The sequence below is a fragment of the Poecilia reticulata genome, chromosome 8, assembly GCF_904066995.2.
Source record: "Poecilia reticulata chromosome 8, P_reticulata-male-v2, whole genome shotgun sequence".
NCBI classification, from domain to species: Eukaryota; Metazoa; Chordata; class Actinopteri; order Cyprinodontiformes; family Poeciliidae; genus Poecilia; species Poecilia reticulata.
In genome coordinates, this window is record NC_088837.1 from 22,226,081 (window position 1) to 22,246,706 (window position 20,626).

The window sequence follows — 20,626 nt, forward strand, 5'->3', positions numbered from 1 at the left end:
GTTCAAGAAAAACAAGTCTGGACTGAAACATCAACACATTTTTAAGTCATTCCACATTAATCCTAAAATCACAGCTGGCTCAGGTTTTTATATCTCCTTACATAACAGAGGGCAGGATTCATAATGTTGTTAACTTACTGTTTGTCCTTGTCCTCAGATGGATCCGACGACTCGACCTCAGATGACGAAGAAGAGGCCAATCCTGGTAGGGTCCTAAACATGAAAACAAAATATTAGACAGCTATTTTCTTTTCTTACATGCATAATTAGGTGGTAACGCAGTTTTACTGAACTGTGATCAAAAACTGCTAATGTCAGCAAATGTGTTATTTACCAAGAATTTACTCTGTAGCTAAACTAAATGTTCTACAGTATAGCAGTGGTAATACTGTTTTACTCTGTAGATCTATAATGTTGGGATTTAAAGCCTTTATTAATTGTCAGCTATGATTAACTTCCTGTTTCAGTTTTTTCTTTTTACTTTGAAGGGACTACTTCCTGTTTAATAGTGAGCAAGGTGTGTTTACTATTTAAGTAAAAGTTTTAAATATTCTGTGACTACAGTCATACATTTGTTGAGGTTAAGGATATTTTAAGATGTAAACATGACCAGATGAAAGCATTAAAGCTTTAATGAACACAAACTCACTCAGCCTGTTTAATTTTATCAAATGTCATCAGCAAAGTGTCACTTTAAAGTCTCACTGAAGGACAGTAGAACTGGGTGATGTTTCACACATCAAGGTTTAATATTTAGCTCATTATGGTCTAATGGATTCAGAAAGTCAGAAAAGGCCTTAATAGACCAGGATTATTCTCAGTTTTAGGAGATTCTGGTGAACACTGATGGAATAAATGAATGAATTCTAAAAAAAAAAAAGATATTTTAAGCATAACATTTTAATATATTCTGAGTTTCTCTGCAAACTTCAAATAGCGGTTGTGTTCATTTCTCTCCACATATTTATAGTAACAGGTTCATAGATCTGTCTCAAAAACACATTTTGCCAGATAATAAACTGTCCCAGAACTTATTGCGATAAACAATAATATTGTTGTTTTGACACAATTTTCAAGTAATATAACTTTAAAAAATGACATAAAAAATGACATAAAATGACATGAAAATTATGTCATTTTATGTTAAAAAATGACATAAAAATGCAAGAACACATTCTCAATGATGAATAAACTTTAAATCCTTATGAACATTTAAACACTGGAACAGATGAACAACAAATAAAATGAATTATGATTACGTCTCTGTAAACAAAATTAAATTTATAGTTAGCTAGACTAACAAAACACCAGGTTGAAGACTTTTATCTTTCAGTTGTTGGTAAAAAAAAAAAGAGAAAAAAGATCAATAAAGCAAATTAAAATGATTGTGTTTCTTTTCATTTATCATCTGATAAATTGATTTATTGTTTATTGTGACAGGCCTAATTTTGAGGCGATCGTGGTTTTCAATAAACAATAGAAGTAAAACTGGCTCAGGTTTTATATCTCCTTACATAACAGAGGGCAGGATTCAAAATGTTAACTTACCGTCGGCACGCAGGTAGTGTGCTGAAGCCGTCCGAGATGTTAACAGCAGGCGATGAAGGAGTCGATCCTGGAGGTTTCCTAAACATAGAAACAACATATAACTGTCAGCCATTTTCTTTCCTCCATGTTTACTTGGTGCTGATGCTGCATTACTGAACTGTGATCAAGCAAATGAGTTTTTTACCCAGAATTCACTCTGTAAATAATCCTTTAACTATTCTACAGCATAGCAGTGATAAAACAGTAAATATGTCATTTGGGCTCCTGAAGCTTTTATTTACAGTCAGCTGTGATTAACTTCCTGTTTGAGTTTTGATGTCTTTGTAAAGAACTACTTCCTGTTTAACTTTTAGCTCGAATCATCTGGGAATAAAATCCCCTTTGTCGGCCATTTTGTCCATCAGCTGTCATACCCACACACGCGCACACACACACACACACACACACACACACACGCACACACGCACACACACACACACACACACACACACACACACACACACACACACACACACACCTGTTACATTGTAATATCACTGCATTGACAATTATTGTGTTTTTTGTTGCAGTTTGTTGTAAAACGTTACTAGTTTAGTTACAGTCAGTCAATCGGTCTTAAAGGGACCATTAACAATATAAAGTAATAATCAACCAAATTCTGTAACCACTTTAAGTTGAATTTATTCGTTTCCATGGTAACATATTACTATAAAACACCATAAACATTTATAGCTCATTTCTAGTGTCTGTCCATAACCTGTTCAGTGAGTGTAAACGTCCCACAGTTTAATTAATTTATACATTTCACACATCAAGGTTTAATATTTAGCTCATTGTGGTCAAATGGTTTCACATTTTGTCAGACGATAATCTGACCCAGAACTTATTGCGATAAATGATAATATTGTTGTTTTGACACAATTTTCAAGTAATATAACTTTAAACAATGACATAAAAATACAAGAACACATTCTCAATGATGAATAAACTTTAAATTCTTATGAACATTTAAACACTGGAACAGATGAACAACAAATAAAATGAATTATGATTACGTCTCTGTAAACAAAGTTAAAATTATATGTAAGCTAACAAAACACAAGGTTGAAGACTTTTATCTTTCAGTTGTTGGTAAAAAAGAGAAAAAAGAGAAAAACAATAAATCAGGCAAATTAATATGATTGTGTTTCTTTTCATTCATCATACGATAAATTGATTTATTGTTTATTGTGACAGGCCTAATTTTGAGGCGATCGTGGTTTTCAATAAACAATAGAAGTAAAACTGGCTCAGGTTTTATATCTCCTTACATAACAGAGGGCAGGATTCAAAATGTTAACTTACCGTCGGCACGCAGGTAGTGTGCTGAAGCCGTCCGAGATGTTAACACCAGAATATGAATAAGTCGATCCTGGAGGTTTCCTAAACATAGAAACAACATATAACTGTCAGCCATTTTCTTTCCTCCATGTTTACTTGGTGCTGATGCTGCATTACTGAACTGTGATCAAGCAAATGAGTTTATTTACACAGAATTCACTCTGTAAATAATCTTTTAAATATTCTACAGCATAGCAGTGATAAAACAGTAAATATGTCATTTGGGCTCCTGAAGCTTTTATTTACAGTCAGCTGTGATTAACTTCCTGTTTATGTTTTGATGTCTTTTTGAAGAACTACTTCCTGTTTAACTTTTAGCTCGAATCATCTGATAATAAAATCCCCTTTGTCGACTCACACACTCACACACGCACGTCTGTTAGATTGTAATATCACTGCATTGAGAATTATTGTCAGGGTTCCCCAAACTACGGCTTGCGGGCCACATCTGGCCCGCCTCCACATTTGGTCCGGCCCACTGAACAATACTAGAGAGCATCCAGTTTTTTTTTTCATTTACTGTATTTTCTGGACTATAAGCCGTTTAGATGTGGATTTTTCTTCAACCACCAGGAAGTGCTCTTCCTGCTAAAGAGCATTTCCGGCTCTTTAGCAGGAAGTGAATCACTGGAAGTCTGGTTACTTGCGCGCCAACAATGAGGCCACAAGCAGAAAAATGAGTAAGAAACAGAGCAGATGTCTTTGGAAAGTTTCTTTGCAAAGGGAAAAGGCCCAGAGAAGAGACAGGAGAATGGATTTATCCCGGACCGGTAGGTGAGTCCCACATTACAAGCTGCTCTGCATAACATGCGGCGACCGGCTGCTAATTTTTCTGTTACAAACTGACTCCGGCCCCCCACCAGAGAAGGGAAAAGTTATGTGGCCCTCACAGGAAAAAGTTTGGGGACCCCTGATTATTGTGCTTTCTTGTTGCAGTTTGTTGTAAAACGTTACTAGTTTAGTTACAGTCAGGCAATCGGTCTTAAAGGGACCATTAACAAAATGAAAGTAATAATCCTAAAATTCTGTAACCACTTTTTAAGTTTAAATTATTTGTTTCCATGGTAACGTGTTAACTACTAAATACCATAAACATTTATAGCTCATTTCTAGTGTCTGTCCATAACCTGTTCAGTGAGTGTAAACGTCCCACAGTTGAATTTATTTATACATTTCACACATCAAGGTTTAATATTTAGCTCATTGTGGTCAAATGGTTTCACATTTTGTCAGACGATAATCTGACCCAGAACTTATTGCGATAAACAATAAAAATGTTGTTTTTACACAATTTTCAAGTAATATAACTTTAACCAATGACATAAAAATACAAGAACACATTCTCAATGATCAATAAACTTTAAATTCTTATGAACATTTAAACACTGGAACAGATGAACAACAAATAAAATGAATTATGATTACGTCTCTGTAAACAAAATTAAAATTATAGTTAGCTAGGCTAACCAAACACCAGGTTGAAGACTTTTATCTTTCAGTTGTTGGTAAAAAAGAGAAAAAAGATAAAAACGATAAATCAGGCAAATTAAAATGACCGTTTCTTTTCATTCATCATGCGATAAATTGATTTATTTATTGTGACAGGCCTAATTTTGAGGCAATCGTGGTTTTCAATAAACAATAGAAGTAAAACTGGCTCAGGTTTTATATCTCCATACATAACAGAGGGCAGGATTCAAAATGTTATTAACTTACGGTTCATCCTCGAATGGTGAGAAGCTGTGGTCCGACAACTCGACCCCAGATGATGAACAAGAAGATCCTGGAGGTTTCCTAAACATAGAAACAACATATAACTGTCAGCCATTTTCTTTTCCTCCATGTTTACTTGGTGGTGATGCTGCATTACTGAACTGTGATCAAGCAAATGAGTTTATTTACCCAGAATTCACTCTGTAAATAATCCTTTAAATATTCTACAGCATAGCAGTGATAAAACAGTAAATATGTCATTTGGGCTCCTGAAGCTTTTATTTACAGTCAGCTGTGATTAACTTCCTGTTTGAGTTTTGATGTCTTTTTAAAGAACTACTTCCTGTTTAACTTTTAGCTCGAATCATCTGGGAATAAAATCCCCTTTTCAGACACACACACTCACGCACACACGCACACAAACACAAACACAAACACACACACACACACACACACACACACACACACACACACACACACACACACACACACACACACACACACACACACACACACACACACACACACACACACACCTGTTACATTGTAATATCACTGCATTGACAATTATTGTGTTTTTTGTTGCAGTTTGTTGTAAAACGTTACTAGTTTAGTTACAGTCAGTCAATCGGTCTTAAAGGGACCATTAACAATATAAAGTAATAATCCTCCAAATTCTGTAACCACTTTAAGTTGAATTTATTTGTTTCCATGGTAACGTGTTAACTATTAAATACCATAAATCTTTATATCTCATTTATAGTGTCTGTCCATAACCTGTTCAGTGAGTGTAAACGTCCCACAGTTTAATTAATTAATACATTTCACACATCAAGGTTTAATATTTAGCTCATTGTGATCAAATGGTTTCAGAAAGTCAAAATAGACTTTATCTGAAATGATCAAGTTCATCCTCATCAGGAGGATGAACCTGATGAGGTCTGATGAGGGAAATATCCTCATTCTCTAAACACTGAGCAGATATTTAAAGCATTCAATAAATAATATTTTACCTTTTTGATTTGTGTGAACGATTCTTTCCAGACTTCAAACGTTGTTGATCTTCAAGACATTTAAGCTTGAGCTCCCTCTCAGCCTCCTGCTTGGCCTTTCGCTTGGCCTGCAACTCGATCTCCTGCTGGCGAATGACTTTCTGCAGGTGTCGAACTTCCTGTTGGTGTAGTTCAATGTCTTGCTGGCGTTGAACCTCCTGGTGGCGTAGGAGAGCCTCCTGGTGGCGTATCATCTCCTGCAGGTTTTGAACTTCCTGTTGGCGTAGTTCAATGTCTTGCTGGCGTTGAACCTCCTGGTGGCGTAGGAGAGCCTCCTGGTGGCGTATCATCTCCTGCAGGTTTTGAACCTCCTGCTGGCGTTGAACCTCCTGCTGGCGCATGACCTCCTGCTGGCGTTGGAGGAGCTCCTCATAGGTCCTTCTAAAACTCCTATGTGTTTTAAATTTGTAGTGATTCATTCAGGAAAATCAAGTCTGGACTTAGATAAACTGTACAACATATTAAAGCATCTCTGCAATCGTCTGTTAATCCTACAACCAGAACAGGTTCAGTTTCTATAATTCCTGATAAGCATCACAATGTTTCAGTGACTGGAGGTAACTTACTCAAATGGAGTTGGACCCTGATTTTTTAAGTCCAGGTCGATGTTTGGTGACCTGTTGCTCCCACGGGATGAATAACTTTGCGGAGATAAAGGAGAGTCTGATCCTGCAGGGCTCCTAAACATGGAAACAACAGATTATTATTTATTTACATGTATAGTTTGGTGGTCATGTAGCATCAAGTGTATCTCTTTACTTATCTAGGAATCACTGTAAATCAGTGGTCCCCAACCCCCGGGCCGATACCAGGCTGCGCAAGAAATAGTGAAATATTTCAGTTTTATGTATTATTTGAGTCTGGAGGGTCTTTTATTTTGAAAATTCTTTAACCGGATTCTCTCGGTTACTTGCGCGCCAACACTGAGGCCACAAGCAGAAAAATGAGTAAGAAACAGATCAGATGTCTTTGGAAAGTTTCTTTGCAAAGGGAAAAAGGCCAGAGAAGAGACAGGAGAATGGATTTATCCCGGACCGGTAGGCGAGTCCCACATTACAAGCTGCTCTGCGTAACATGCGGCGACCGGCTGCTAATGAGGAAATGAAGCTTCAAACTGCTTTGCCACCTAGAGACCAAGCAGGCTGTGGATATAAGCAACACTTCGGGTGTCATTGACTCTCATCACTCCCAGATGGAACCGTCTTGTTGCAGAGAAACAAGCCCAAGGCTCTCCTTAGTCCAGATGTTCCCAAACTGTAGGGCGCGCCCCCCCAGGGAGTGCGCCATGGCATTGCAGGGGGGGGGGGGGAGGCAAGGGAAGCAGTCTGGATGGAAAAAAAAACATGAACGCTGTATGCGCTGGGTTTTTACCTTAGAATGGCCAACTCTCTGCTATTCCTATGTCAATTTGATACAGTAGGAACTTCCGCCCATCCCTTATCTGTGCCCTCTGTCACTTTTATCAGCAGTTAAAACTGTTTAATCCGTTGTTAACATGTGGTAACCTGTTTTTCCGAGCCGCCTTTAAACTTAACATGAGCGCTACGACATTCGCGTTGGGTTTACACCTGTGCGGCAGTGAAGGAGACCTGCTGCTGCTGGGCAGAGCTACACAGGTGTGAGTTAGAATCATGGCAGCAAAACGCAAAGAACTTTTCACAGTTTTTCCCCCAAACTAACAGACAGTTGAGTAAAGCTGTTGGATGCAGGTAATGTTAGCTAAAAGATGACGAGCTAATATCAATACATCACCTTAAGCTTAACAAGTAGCCTGTAGGCTACCGATGTTGTTGTCTATGTCCATCTACGTACATTCATTTTGCCCCCCAAAAAAGTTTGAGACAGGGAGTCTCTAAGAATCCTCTTCGGCCCCCCCCCTTCCACTCCCACACACACACACACACACACACACACACACACACACACACATTTCAGAGGATAATCCAGTAAAACCTCCAACATAGCGGGAATTTAGATTAACCAAACACGGATGACGATGTAGAAGAAATAGTGATAGTTTGTGGAGTCATTTTAAGAGATAAAAGACGCAACAAAAAGAAAAGGCGGTGGATGAAAGACGACGGGAGCAGCCGCTCTATTTGCTGCACTATGATTTGGAGGTGAATATGTTTCTTCATAGTTAACATTTTTAACTGAATAAACATAATAATGACCTTTAGATATAATAATAAACATTTCTACATATCATCTCCGATATCCACCGGACTCTCAGTTATGTCAGCTGTTTGGGATTCCCCTCTGTTCTTACGTCACCGCGCTTTCTGATTGGCTACCTATCACATTCAACAAGTTGTTTTCTCGTTCCCAGTCAGGGTACACCCCAGAGGCTGCTATAAAAGGGCCAAGACAACCCAAAATTGGGTATATTTAGGCTTTAGCTGGAACATCAACATGCAGAAGCCTTATCTGATGGATCACCACGCCTCTTCCCCCCCCGCTCCCCTTGGCCGCAGCAAAATTTCCAAGTCTTGGCCGGTCTGCGGTAATAAAAAGGTTGGGGACCACTGCTGTAAATAACCCCCTTCTTATTCTGCTGTGGAGCAAAAACTGTTTCTAAAAATGATGACGTCATTACATACAATCTGCATAAATGACTGATGTGTCCAGTTTCTGTCCTGCTGTCTGCAGCTTGGTGAGTTCATGAAGGATCTGCTGTGACCGACAGCATCATCCATGTTTTCATTTTATCTTTTATTGTTGTGGTTTTTCTGTTGCATCACTCACCGTGGAACAGACAGAAACTGAATTTCAATTTTCATTTGTTTCTGTACTTGTGGCAAAACTGACATTGAATCTGACTTGTCTAGAAATTGTTAGGTTCTGGGGTTTTTAATTAGTTCCTTAGGGTTGCTGGGTTATTTTTTCTCCACCAGATGGCGTCCTAGAGGCGACTGGCAGTGCGTTGTCAATGACATCATTCTCCACACCAGGGATCAATCATCTATTTACCTGCAGCATAAGAGAGGTGGAACACCGGTATTTCAACGCCAGAGTGTTGACCTCCAAGCCCACTCCGAGTAGTTTTGTGATCTGTTTCCCCGTTGATCTGAAAGGAATACTTTTTGTGATTCTGCTCTTCTCAGGATTCATTCGAATCTGGTTCCTGTTTTCTCTTCATCCCTCGAGACGTCACAGGAAATTACCCCATTGATGCCCGAGAAGACCCACCTTCATCAGTCGTTTCTACCTGCAATCCTGGAGCTCTGACCCGTCGTTCCACCAAGCCTCCACTGCCTTCAAGTGTAAGCCGACCTGTTCGTCCTCTGACGCCGCCCCACCGTCTCTCTCATTCAGTCGCTCAGCCATTACCTCCATTCTCTGAAATCTTGTCAATAGGAAATCCCCAAGGAACAAAGAAACCCCTGGACCAGCACTGCTCCCCCTACACCACAGTAACTCTTGGCACAAGTAAGTCAACAAACCCACCGTCAACAGAAATGCCATTTTCTAATGACTCTGAACTCACCAGTCTCCTATTTGTTTCCTCAGTGTGCTGTGAGCAGCTGTTCAATCCCTGGACCGGATTCAACATAATTACTGTTTTTTTTAAATAACCTTGTGCACTTATTGATTTCTCGCCTGTGGTGTTGTTGCATGTGGGCTAAATCAATGAAACTCATCATGACAGAACACACTCTCCAAACCGTTAGCCCTGCAGACGCCATCAGGTGAGCTCTCGCTGATCAGCATAGCGCCTTTAGAGACTTGTGAATCAGTATGGGAAAAAAAAGAGTTCAATTCAGTCTGAAACCAACCAACGCCTGGATCAAATAGCAAATTTTTTTGCAAACATCTAATCCACAGCCTCCCGCTCCCGCACCAGCTCCTGCACCTGGTCCGGATCCAGTCCCAGCAATCTGCTCCACATTTTCCAAGATCCGTCCTCCCACTCCGGAGAGGTTTAACGGAGAACCTAACGGGTGTCGTGATTTCATTATGCAGTGTTCGTTGGCATTTAATAGTTCCCCGGTTTTTCTCATTAAAGTGTTAAGATGGCTTTTGTGCTCTCAAACTTGTCAGGCAAATCCTTAGACTGGGCTGAAGCCAGGTTTCCTGATCCCACCAACTTTGGGGTTTTGTTTCAAGATTATTTGAAGGAGTTTAAACAGATTTTTTGCTATGACCCAGACAAAACCTTTAATTCTCGTGATTTGTGGAGTTTGAAACAAGGGCAAAGATCAGTAGCTGAATTCGTTATATATTTCCGCATTAAAGTGGCAGTCTCCAGCTGGAACGCTCTGGCTTTAAAAAGTGCCTACTTTCATGCCTTAAACGAGTCAATTGAGGATGAATTAACTACTCTAGACGAGTCTGACACTCCGGAGGATCTTATTAAGTTGACAGTACAACTTGATGACAGGATTCATTCAATAAAGAGAAATCGTAGATCTATGCATATTAGAGCCGCTTCCCCTGTTTTACCTCTGCCTTTGCAGGCGCTCCAGTCCGAGCCTGAGCCCATCCAGATCAGGCAAACTCGGCTCTCCCCAGAGGAACGCCGTAAGTGCATGACAAATCGGCTCTTCTCTGTATTGTGGAGGATCTGGTCATTTCATCGCTCAATGTCCAAAGAAGTCAAACTCCAGGACCCATCAGAGAAGGTGAGGAACCTGGTGGGTCAAGTGTAAAAACAATGTTCCTCGCCTACAACTTCTGCTGATCTGTTTTATGGCAATGAACATATTCCCCTGTCCGTCATGGTAGATTCTGGTTGTGAACAAACTCTGATCGATGCTGAATTAGTAAAACAACTTGCAGTTGAAACCATCCCCTTGCCTTCTCCCATTCATGTTTCAGCAATGGATGGAAAATCCCTGCCTAAAATCACACACAAAACCAAACCATTACTCCTAGCTATCTCCGGTAACCACAGTGAACACATTTTATTTTTTGTTTTTCCTTCCGCGAATGCTCCTGTTATGGGTTTCAACTGGTTAACTCTCCATAATCCACGAATCTGCTGGTCAAAGAAACTCATTGAATCCTGGTCTAATCATTGTCATTCCACCTGTCTCCGCTCTGCCATTGCTCCAGATCCATCTCCAGCAGCCAGTCAAGAGGCAGACCCTCCTGATCTCTCATCAGTTCCCGCTGATTATCTTGACCTCGCACAGGTGTTCAGTAAGACCAAGGCTTGTTCTCTTCCTCCACACCGCCCATATGACTGTTCCATCGATTTATTGCCCAGAGCTCCATTACCATGGAGTCATTTGTACAACATCTCTCGCCTGGAGCGTGAAACGATGGGGAAATACATTAAAGAATCATGGGCTGCAGGTATAATCCGTCCGTCCTCTTCAATGCAGGGCCTGAGGATGGAACTCTCAGGCCCTGCATTGATTACAGATTTTTAAATCGATCACTGTCGAGAACAAGTATCCACTGCCTCTGTTATCTTCTGCTTTTGAACCGGTTTGTGGGGCAAAAGTTTTTTCCAAACTGGACCTGCGCAACACTTACCACCTCCTGCGAATCAAGGAAGGTGATGAATGGAAAACAGCATTTAAGACTCCAATTGGTTATTTCAAGTACCTGGTTATGCCGTTCTTATTAAAAGAACGGCATAACCAAGCAGCATGTCCGACTCGTTTTACAAAGACGTCTGGAGAATAAACTTTACATTAAGGCAGAGAAATGAGTTTCACAAATCAGTTTCATCCTCGAGGACCAGACGGGTACGGCCAACGGAAGAAAAGATTAAAGCAGTCGTGAACTGGCCCACTCCCCAGACTCTGAAACGGTTACAAAGATTTTTGGGGTTTGCAAACTTTTACTGTCGTTTCATTCGCAACTACTGTTGAACAGACGCACCGTTAACCGCCTTTACCTCCACCAAGACTCCTTTTCACTGGTCTCCCACTGCTGAAGCACCATTTCGTAAACTCAAGTCTGTTTTCCCAGGCTCCAATCCTTGTCCAGCTAAGCAGTTTATTGTGGAGGTGGATGCCTCTGACTCAGGGGTTGGAGCGGTCCTGTCACAGGTTGCCGACTGATAATAAGACTCATCCGTGTGCTTTTTTTCCCCGCAGACTATCTCCATCCGAGCGTAACTATGATGTGGGAGACCGAGAGCTACTAGCTATTAAGCTGGCTTTGGAGGAGTGGCGGCACTGGTAAGATGGGGCTGAGCATCCAGTTTTGGTTTGGACAGATCATAAGAACCTTTCCTACCTCCGCTCAGCTAAAAGAACTAACCCACGCCAATCCCGCTTGTCCCTTTTCTTTTCAAGATTTAACCTCTCCATTTCTTACCGCCCAGGTTCTCGCAACATTAAGCCTGATGCACTGTCCCGTCTTTATGCATCTGACTCTGAGAAAACCCCAGCTAGTAGCCTACCTCCCAGCTGCAGTAACCTGGGAGATGAAGGATATTATAAGGCAGGCCCAGCAGTCAGGGCCCACTCCTGGGAATTGTCCCCCTGGGAAGATCCACGTTCCTTCGTCCGTCCAAGCCCGTTATGTACAATGGATCTACGCTTCCAAGTTTTTCATACACCCAGGTACGAGCCAAACCATTGCCCTTATTAATCGCAGGTTCTGGTGGGCGTCTGTCCATAAGGAACATTTTAGGAAAGTTTGTGAGTTTTTAGATCTGAACTAGAACTGATCCAGCAGTCAATCAGTGGTGGCAGTATGATGCTGTGGGCCTGCTTTGCTGAATGACTTTCAGTGTCTGATGGAATCATGAACTCTGACCTTAACAGACATCTCTGAAGGAGAACAGTTCATGACCTTCGGGTCAAGGTCATTGGGTTCTGCAGAAGGACAACGATCCCAAACTCTCCAGCTAGTCGTCCTCTGTGTTTTACAGTGGCCTAGTCAAAGTATAAACTTAAATTTCATTTAAGTTTATACTTAAGACCCACTCATGTTGAATAAAACATTTAAAGTGGACTCAGTAAAAGCATTTAGAATCAGCTCACCTTCTTATAGCTGAAGGTTGGCCTGATTTAAAATCAATAATAAAATCCTTTGACCGATCGCTCCTGAAGGACAAACCGCTGTAACCAGATTCTGCCTCAGATTCTGCTGCTGGTGATGATTCTGGTTCCCTGTGAATAAAGATGGTTTGCTGCTGTTAATATTGAGCTCTGACATGCATCTTTATCCTGGACATTTAGAGATGCTGATCTGACCTCTGAACTTTGCTCTGGTCCTCATGTTGGTGTCTGAGAATGAATTCATAGAAATGGACTCCGTCCTCCTTGTCAGTGGATACAGAGGGACAGACTCCGTCCTCCTTGACCTCCTCGTCCTCTCTCTGCTCCATGCTGCCGAGTTCAGATCGGTTCACTCGCCTTCATCTGATGAGGAAACACTTCAGTTATTCATTTATTTGTTATAATTAATATTGACATAGTTAATATCTGCTTCTCTGCTTGGCTCTCATTCTCTGCTTCACATCAGTTAAATCCTGGCAGAACAAGCTGCTGCACCTCTGAGGGTGCGTTCACACTGCAGCCTGAAGTGACGCAATTCCGATTTTTTTTGCCAGGGCCATTCACGCTGCCAGTAAATGCGACCTGTATATGTTCTGCAGTGTAAACGGGCAAAAGACCTGAAAGTGTCCCGCATGCGCACTAGAGAGCGCAATAGCGTCAGTGTTCTGCCAACTGCCATAAAAAGAAAGTGCTCAGTGTTTGCGGAAGTAAACATGGAGGCTAATGGTGGAGCTTAGCTTACACATTTTAAGTTGTTGCCCGGCCAGAGCAGCATATTAACAACTTAATCCTCATATAGTCCATCATGGTTGTTTTTCTTCCCACTTGCCCGTATCAGGACGCAGAATAGTGAGATTTGTTGAGAATCAGTGACGTTCAGTTCGGATGAATGCGACCAGAACGTTATGGTCGCATTTGAATCGGATATGGGTCACATTCGAAATGGAATCCAACCTGGGCTGTTCAGACTGCCATGAAAAGATCGGATACAGGTCGCATTACGTCAAAAAAATCGGAATTGAGTCACTTCAGGCTGCAGTGTAAACGCACCCTGATAGTCCACTAGATGGAGACACTGAGCTGAACTTAGAGGATCAATCACATAAATAGAAATACCAAATTAAAACTAATCATGTAACATACATTTTATTTAAGGTGCAATAAATGAATTTAATCTGAACAAAGTTTAAAAATGTTTCTAAAACAGTTTAAAGGTCGTCTAACATGGATTCAAATATGATACAGACTAAATCTAGATGGTCTGAAGACATAAATCTATTCACAGAATTACAGTTCACTAAACTAATTCTTTCATATTTAAACTGTATTTATGGAAACATGAGTTTATTCATGACATTACAAACAAAATTCAATATACTGTAAAAGGTTGAAGTTATGAGGAAATCAGAAATAATTTTAATCAAGATAAAGGAAGATACTTTGTTTAACAACCAGGAATAAAATAATAGAGTTAATGGAGCCAGGAAATAAAAGGAATTAGTAAAAACATGTTGCTTTTTATTTTAATCAGTTTGAAGGATTTGATTAGAAAGTTTTAGTATCAAATATTAGGTTTGGAGTTTGCAGATTTTTTCTTACAACCTGAATTTACTCCAGGTTTCTAAGAATGAAACGTCAAAGATCGATCATGCAGGTGAGTCAAAGTCCCACAAAGCTTGAAAAACGGTGAAATTCAGATCCACTTTGGATTTTTCATAATGTCAAGCAGTTCACTGTAAAACATTTGAACCGCATTTAGTTGTGTTTACCATATTCTACTCTTTAAGTCAAATAAATTTAGAGTGTTTTAGATTTTGTGTGAGTTTGTGAAAGATAAACTTACAGCAGTAAGTTGTGTTAACTTTTTATTAGAGTTGAATAAACCAGAGTGAAAGAAGAAAGACAGGAGTGGAAACTATTTCCCAGAATGGAGCAGTTCTAGTGCAACCCAGATGCAAAAAAGTGGTGAAATCGCCCTTTTTTGAAGTTTCACAAATCAGAATGGTATCACAAACATGGTTCTAGATATTCTGCTATTAGAGCAGAATAAAGAGTCTAGGTGTTGTAGGTTTTAAATTAGAGTCGATTAAAGATGCGGAAGGTAGTGAAAAATTAGCCATTTCCTGAATCGCAAACCAACTACACCTCAATTTGTCGAAGCGGTTTGTGTTTGGGATCACTTGTTGTGTGCGGCATATTATAGTTAAATGTATTGATTTGAAATGATCGACAGGGAATTTTTTTTAATAAGAGGCAATAAATAAATATCTGCTACTGTTTTCGTCAGGTCCAAACTCAGGCCGCAACAACTTTATTTGTTCCGACCTGGACTGGTACCGTTTTCTGTTCGATAAAATTAAAACTGGGTCAAAATATAGCTGGTGAAAATAGGCCAGCGAACATAGATTTAATAAGAAAACGAAGAAAAACTAAATACTTTACCTTCAAAAGAAGCTCACAAGATTGAGAACTATCTGCGTCACAACCAGGGGGGAGAAAACGAAACCTGGTCAGAACCGGTGAAACTTCTTCTTCTTCGTGGCGGTTGGTCAGCAACTTATTGATGTGCATCACCTCCGTCTACTGGAATTGCGTGTGGATCGGGATGCTACATATATATTCTACCCCCCTGCTTCTGCCATCTTTCCTTAACCTTCTGTTTAATAATAGATTTGATTTCTTCTTTACTGAATGGTACCAATATATCAGTATAACTATTTTTTGTAGCTTGTTTTACATATTTGTCCGCCAACTCATTTCCTTTTATGTGATGATACCCATGTAAAGATAACTAATAAACCCATTGCCTGAATTCTATAAATTAATAACTGAATCTCTAATAAAAGGTCTGGTCTACTAACAAAATGATTGCTTTAAAATGAATATAGTGATGAACTTGAATCAGAACATATTATACTTCCCAGTGGATGAACTTCCTCAATCCATCCTGAAGCCAAAATGATTCCCATCATCTCTCCTGTAAACTGAGACGCCATCAGTGATTCTTTTACATTTTAATACTGAACTCTGGAACAATGAATGACTCCCATTATTACTATTTGAGTTTTTTAAAGCATCTGTATAAACTTGTACGTATCCATAGTACTTATTGTCTAAATATGATTGTACTGAATATGGATCTGAAAGGTTTTATTTTTTCCTTTTCTCCATCAAAGTAAAATCAACACTATTAGGAGATAGAGACGGATGAACTGGAGAAAGAGGAACTGTTTGATATTTATATGAGACAAATCAAAGTCTTTTATAATGTTTTCTATCCCAAAACCAAAACTATTTTCAATTCTTTTTTTCCTTTTCCCAACTAGTTTTTAACATTTCTTGACATGGATGGTTTCAATTAAGGCCCTTAAAATGACACCAATAATAATTATAGTAATAATTATTACAAAAATGTGTTATAATACATTTATTATATTAATTGTATTAATATTATTACTCTATCAGAGCAATAATATTGCTTTTTTTAGTAATGGCAAAAAACCCGGTGTTTGTCCACAAGATGGCGCTGTTGTCCAGCAGTACTTTTTATACAGAATTGGGGCAAAATCAGCGGTGGAGAAAGTATTAAACTCTGTGCTTCAGTACAATAAACAAACACATTAACATTTTTAATTTAAGGTACTTTCTTTAAAAATAGTCAAAGTACTGAAAGTAAAAGTACTTGGTGGCTGTATTCATTATGCAGTGGTGTAAAATATCAGTAAGTCTGTCTACTGTATGTATATTTTCAATACTGTTGTACCATTTTAATGAATAATGCTGCAGATAATACATGCTTTTGTTGGACTTTTGATTCTGTGCATCAGAATTTCAGAAATTTCCTGCAGAATTTAATCCGGGAGGGACTCTACTCTGAGTCTCTCCCGGATGACCGAGCTTCTCTCTCTAAGGGAGAGCCCAGCCACCCTGCGGAGGAAACCCATTTCGGCCGCTTGTATCAGTGATCTCGTTCTTTCGGTCATGACCCAAAGCTCATGACCATAGATGAGGGTGGGAACGTAGATCGACCGGTAAATCGAGAGCTTCGCTTTTTGGCTCAGCTCTCTCTTCACCACGACGGACCGTTACAGCGCCCGCTAGTAGACGCTGCCCCAATCCGCCTGTCGATCTCCCGCTCCCTTCTTCCCTCATTTGTGAACAAGATCCCCAGATACTTAAACTCCTCCACTTGAGGCAGGACCACCCCCCTGACCCGGAGAAGGCACTTTGCCCTTTTCCGGCTCAAGACCATGGCCTCAGATTTGGAGGCATTGAGCCTCATCCCGGCCGCTTCACACTCGGCCCCAAACCGCTCTAGATCACGTTCCGATGAAGCCAACAGGACCACATCATCCGCAAAAAGCAGAGATGCGATCCCAAGGCCACCAAAACGGACCCCCTCAACACCTCGGCTGCGCCTAGAAATTCTGTCCATAAAAGTAATGAACAGAATCGGTGACAAAGGGCAGCCTTGGCGGAGTCCAACTCTCACCGGAAACGAGCCCGACTTACTGCCGGCAATGCGGACCAGACTCTGACACCGGTCATACAGGGACCTGACAGCCCGTATCAAAGGGCCCGGTACCCCATACTCCCGGAGTACCCCCCACAGGGCCCCCCGAGGGACACGGTCGAACGCCTTCTCCAAGTCCACAAAACACATGTAGACTGGTTGGGCGAACTCCCAGAACCCTCCAGGACCCTGCTGAGGGTGTAGAGCTGGTCCAGTGTTCCACGACCAGGACAAAAACCACACTGCTCTTCCTGAATCCGATATTTTGTGTCGGTAGTGAACAATATTTTAATGTTATGACATCATTTTCATCTGGTCATTTTAAACTAACACATTGTGACGTAGATTTAACACATTATTGGAGTGCAGTTGAGTGGAAAGTACAGAAACTTAGAAAAGTCAAACGTACCCATGATCAAATTTACTGTAGTAAAGTTCAAATACATGAAAAGTGTACTTCAGTACAGAAACAAAGTGCTTGTACTTTCCTACATCCCACAAGATGGCGCAAAATATTAGATATCAGGTGACAGTACACCTGATATCTAATACGAGGAGCTAATCAATCAGAGGAGGACATGTTTGAAAGGTCCTTCTGCTTGTAAAGGCTTCTGATTAAGGGAAATGACTCACAGCTAGTTAGGCGAGAATCTGGCGCAATTTTCTGGAAGTTAGAAAAAATATCTTTTGTGTGTGTTTGAATGAAATTAGAAAATGATGTCAGAACTTCTTACAGGGCCTTTCAGCCAAAACATTCAAAATGAGGCTCAGGTATTTTTATGCAACATAATAGAAAAATCTGCTAATTCTGAGCTCTTCTGTTAAGGATAAACTTCCTTAACAGCTGGAGATCTATAAGATATGATGTTAAAATGCTGAAGCTTCTTTTGGAGGGAAACTGTATAGCACCCCAAATATTCAGAATATTACCAAAAAGTTCATTTCTTTTTTAATTCATTTTATAAAGTGAAACTCTTCAACACATGGAGCACAAACATTTATTTATATCAGGTTTGATGATTGTGGCTCACAGCGGATGAAAACTCAAAACTCAGTTTCTTGAGAATTTAAAAAATTTAATTTATTCCAATAATTAAGTTTACTTTCCTTGGGAGTCTGCCCTGAATGCATGTATAAATTTTGCTGTACAATACTTCTTGGTTATTTGTGTACTTCTTTTGATCATATTTTTCCTTCCACTCAACTTTCCATTAATATGCTTGGATACAGCACTGTGTGGACATCCTTTGTTTGAGTCTTAACAATTAAAAAAATTACATAATTGAACTACATTACTCTGTGTGTTAATTCCTAAAATAAATGTAATTTTTGGTTTCCTAATGTACTGAAATACACATGCATACAATTACTACATTTCAACCAGTGAGGTTTTCAAACTAAACCAAAATTTTCTGCATATTAGTTCATTTCTGTCAGTTACAATTCGTATATTTTGAACAGATAATATGACTGAAAGCTCTACAGGAGCTTGTTGAGTACATGTGTCAAACACGAGGCTCGGGGGCCAAATCTGGCCGCCTGCAGCTTTTTATGTGGCCCTGTAGCCTCCTGATTTATGCATAAATAATACCTTCAAGATAGAAGTTGTGAGCTTAAGTATTGTTTTATTAATTAAATCAAAGTGGCTTTTATTTGTCAATACTTCTAGTTTTACTACAATTGTGGAAATTCACACAAAATCAACAAATTGTGTAATTTTTTGTGCTAATGGACAGTTGAGTTTATTGAAAATTTCCCAGAAAAAAGGTCAAAAACATTGGTTCAAAGTGATGCCAACTCCAACCTGCAGGTGGCAGTATGTTTTACTTCTTGATGTCAAGTTATAGATCGATATTTTCAAGTAATAAAAAGTCAGATTTGCCAAATATTGCATAATTTCCAGCAAATATTTTTAATTTAGCAATTTATTGCAAAAAAAAAAATTATAAAAAAGAAATCTTGCAGGGATTGATTAATGTGAAAATCTGTTAAATATGATTTAATTTAAGAAGTTCTAACAGTTTGTTTATCAGGTCAACTGATATATTTCGCCCCTTTAAGAGCTCTTAAAATGTGACCCAAAATGAAAACTAGTTTGACGCCGTTGCATCAGAGCCTTAAAAACATCCAAGAGTCTGACGGTGGTTCAAAACAGGAAGATGTTTTGAACAGCTGTGTTTTTAACTCGTGTGCCAGTTTCGTTTAAAGTTTTTCTTCCTCTACAAAAATGGAGTCTCTCTCACACATACAAAAAATGAGTCTATATTTTATTAGTTTGTATGCACAATTTTAGCATTTAGTGTATATGTGACAGAAAAATTTTGTGTGTTTGACATTCTACTAGTATATATGTGCAATTTTCATATATTGTGTGTGTGTATGAGTGTATATTGTGTGTGTGAGAGACAGAACATAGTTTTTGTCCTAAATGGCCCCTCATAATTCTGAGCTGCTACACAGACTGCTACAGGAGATCCTTCCAACCAACAGCAAGCAGCGTTAGATCATTTTCAGTTTCCATTGGACACCAATACTTTTTTTAATTAGAATTACATTTTAAACTGTTACATTTGCTCCACGTTGACTGGCTTTTAAGCAAGAATTGCCACATAATTTCAATGGGAATTAGTCAAGAATTTGACTAAATTGCAAAAAAACCAAAATCTTACCAAGTATTTTTGTCTGGGTTCAATTGCAAATATCTCAGTACACATGAAATGAGATTAACTTAAAAGTAGCTTTATAGCAAGATATCGATGAAAAAGTCCCAGTAGAAACTGGGATTTTTTCACCAATATTGAGGGATTATTTACTTATAACAAGCTCCTATATCTTGCTAAAATGTTACTTGTAAAATAGTTTTTGTCTTATTTCAAGTTTGCTAAGATATCTGCACTAGAAACTAGACAAAAATACTTGGCAAACCTTAAATTTATTTATTTATGAGTCACTCCAAGTCATCTAAACACTTTCCAGGTGTAATTTAATGAATTAACAGTAGTAAGAAATAGATATTTGATTTCATCAGTCACAACAGATCCTGAAGCAGCATGATGTGTTGTTTATTCTGATACCTCCTATTATAAGACATGTTTTATTGAAATAATTTATCTATTTAACATGTTTGACAGAAATTTCTTATTATTTTTCGTTTAAATTATAAGTTAATGATGGGAATGACATCCAAACAGCCAGGGTTTTTTTTTCTGATACTACAGTATAATAATCTAAAACATAATAAAAAAAAAGTTTTCTAAAATTTTAAATGAACATGTTGATATACACAAAGGTTTTGCAGTAAAATTATTTGGAAGAACAAAAATTATATATCCATCCATTTTCTTTCACCCTTGTCCATCAGTGGGGTACGGAGGGTTGCTGGTGTCCATCTCCAGCTAACGTTCTGGGCGAGAGGCGGGGTCACCCTGGACAGGTCGCCAGTCTGTCGCAGGGCAACA

The 20,626-nt window shown here is 39.3% G+C and overlaps 1 protein-coding gene across 4 annotated transcripts in view; it reads right to left on the reverse strand.

The window, feature by feature from the left end:
• The window catches only part of LOC108166467 (uncharacterized), a 39,015-nt gene that overhangs the window by 4,036 nt on the left and 14,353 nt on the right, over positions 1-20,626 (reverse strand). For 2 of the 4 annotated variants that reach the window (XM_081610240.1, XM_081610241.1), the window contains exons 8-10: positions 2,893-2,970; positions 1,549-1,626; positions 139-213 (exon numbers count right to left, since the gene is read on the reverse strand). In XM_081610240.1, coding sequence (XP_081466366.1) covers positions 139-213; positions 1,549-1,626; positions 2,893-2,970 — 231 coding nt within the window. Of the gene's footprint in view, positions 1-138; positions 214-1,548; positions 1,627-2,892; positions 2,971-4,644; positions 4,723-5,654; positions 6,084-20,626 lie in introns of all 4 variants that reach the window. The other 2 variants (XM_081610242.1, XM_081610244.1) reach the window with 2 other exon arrangements.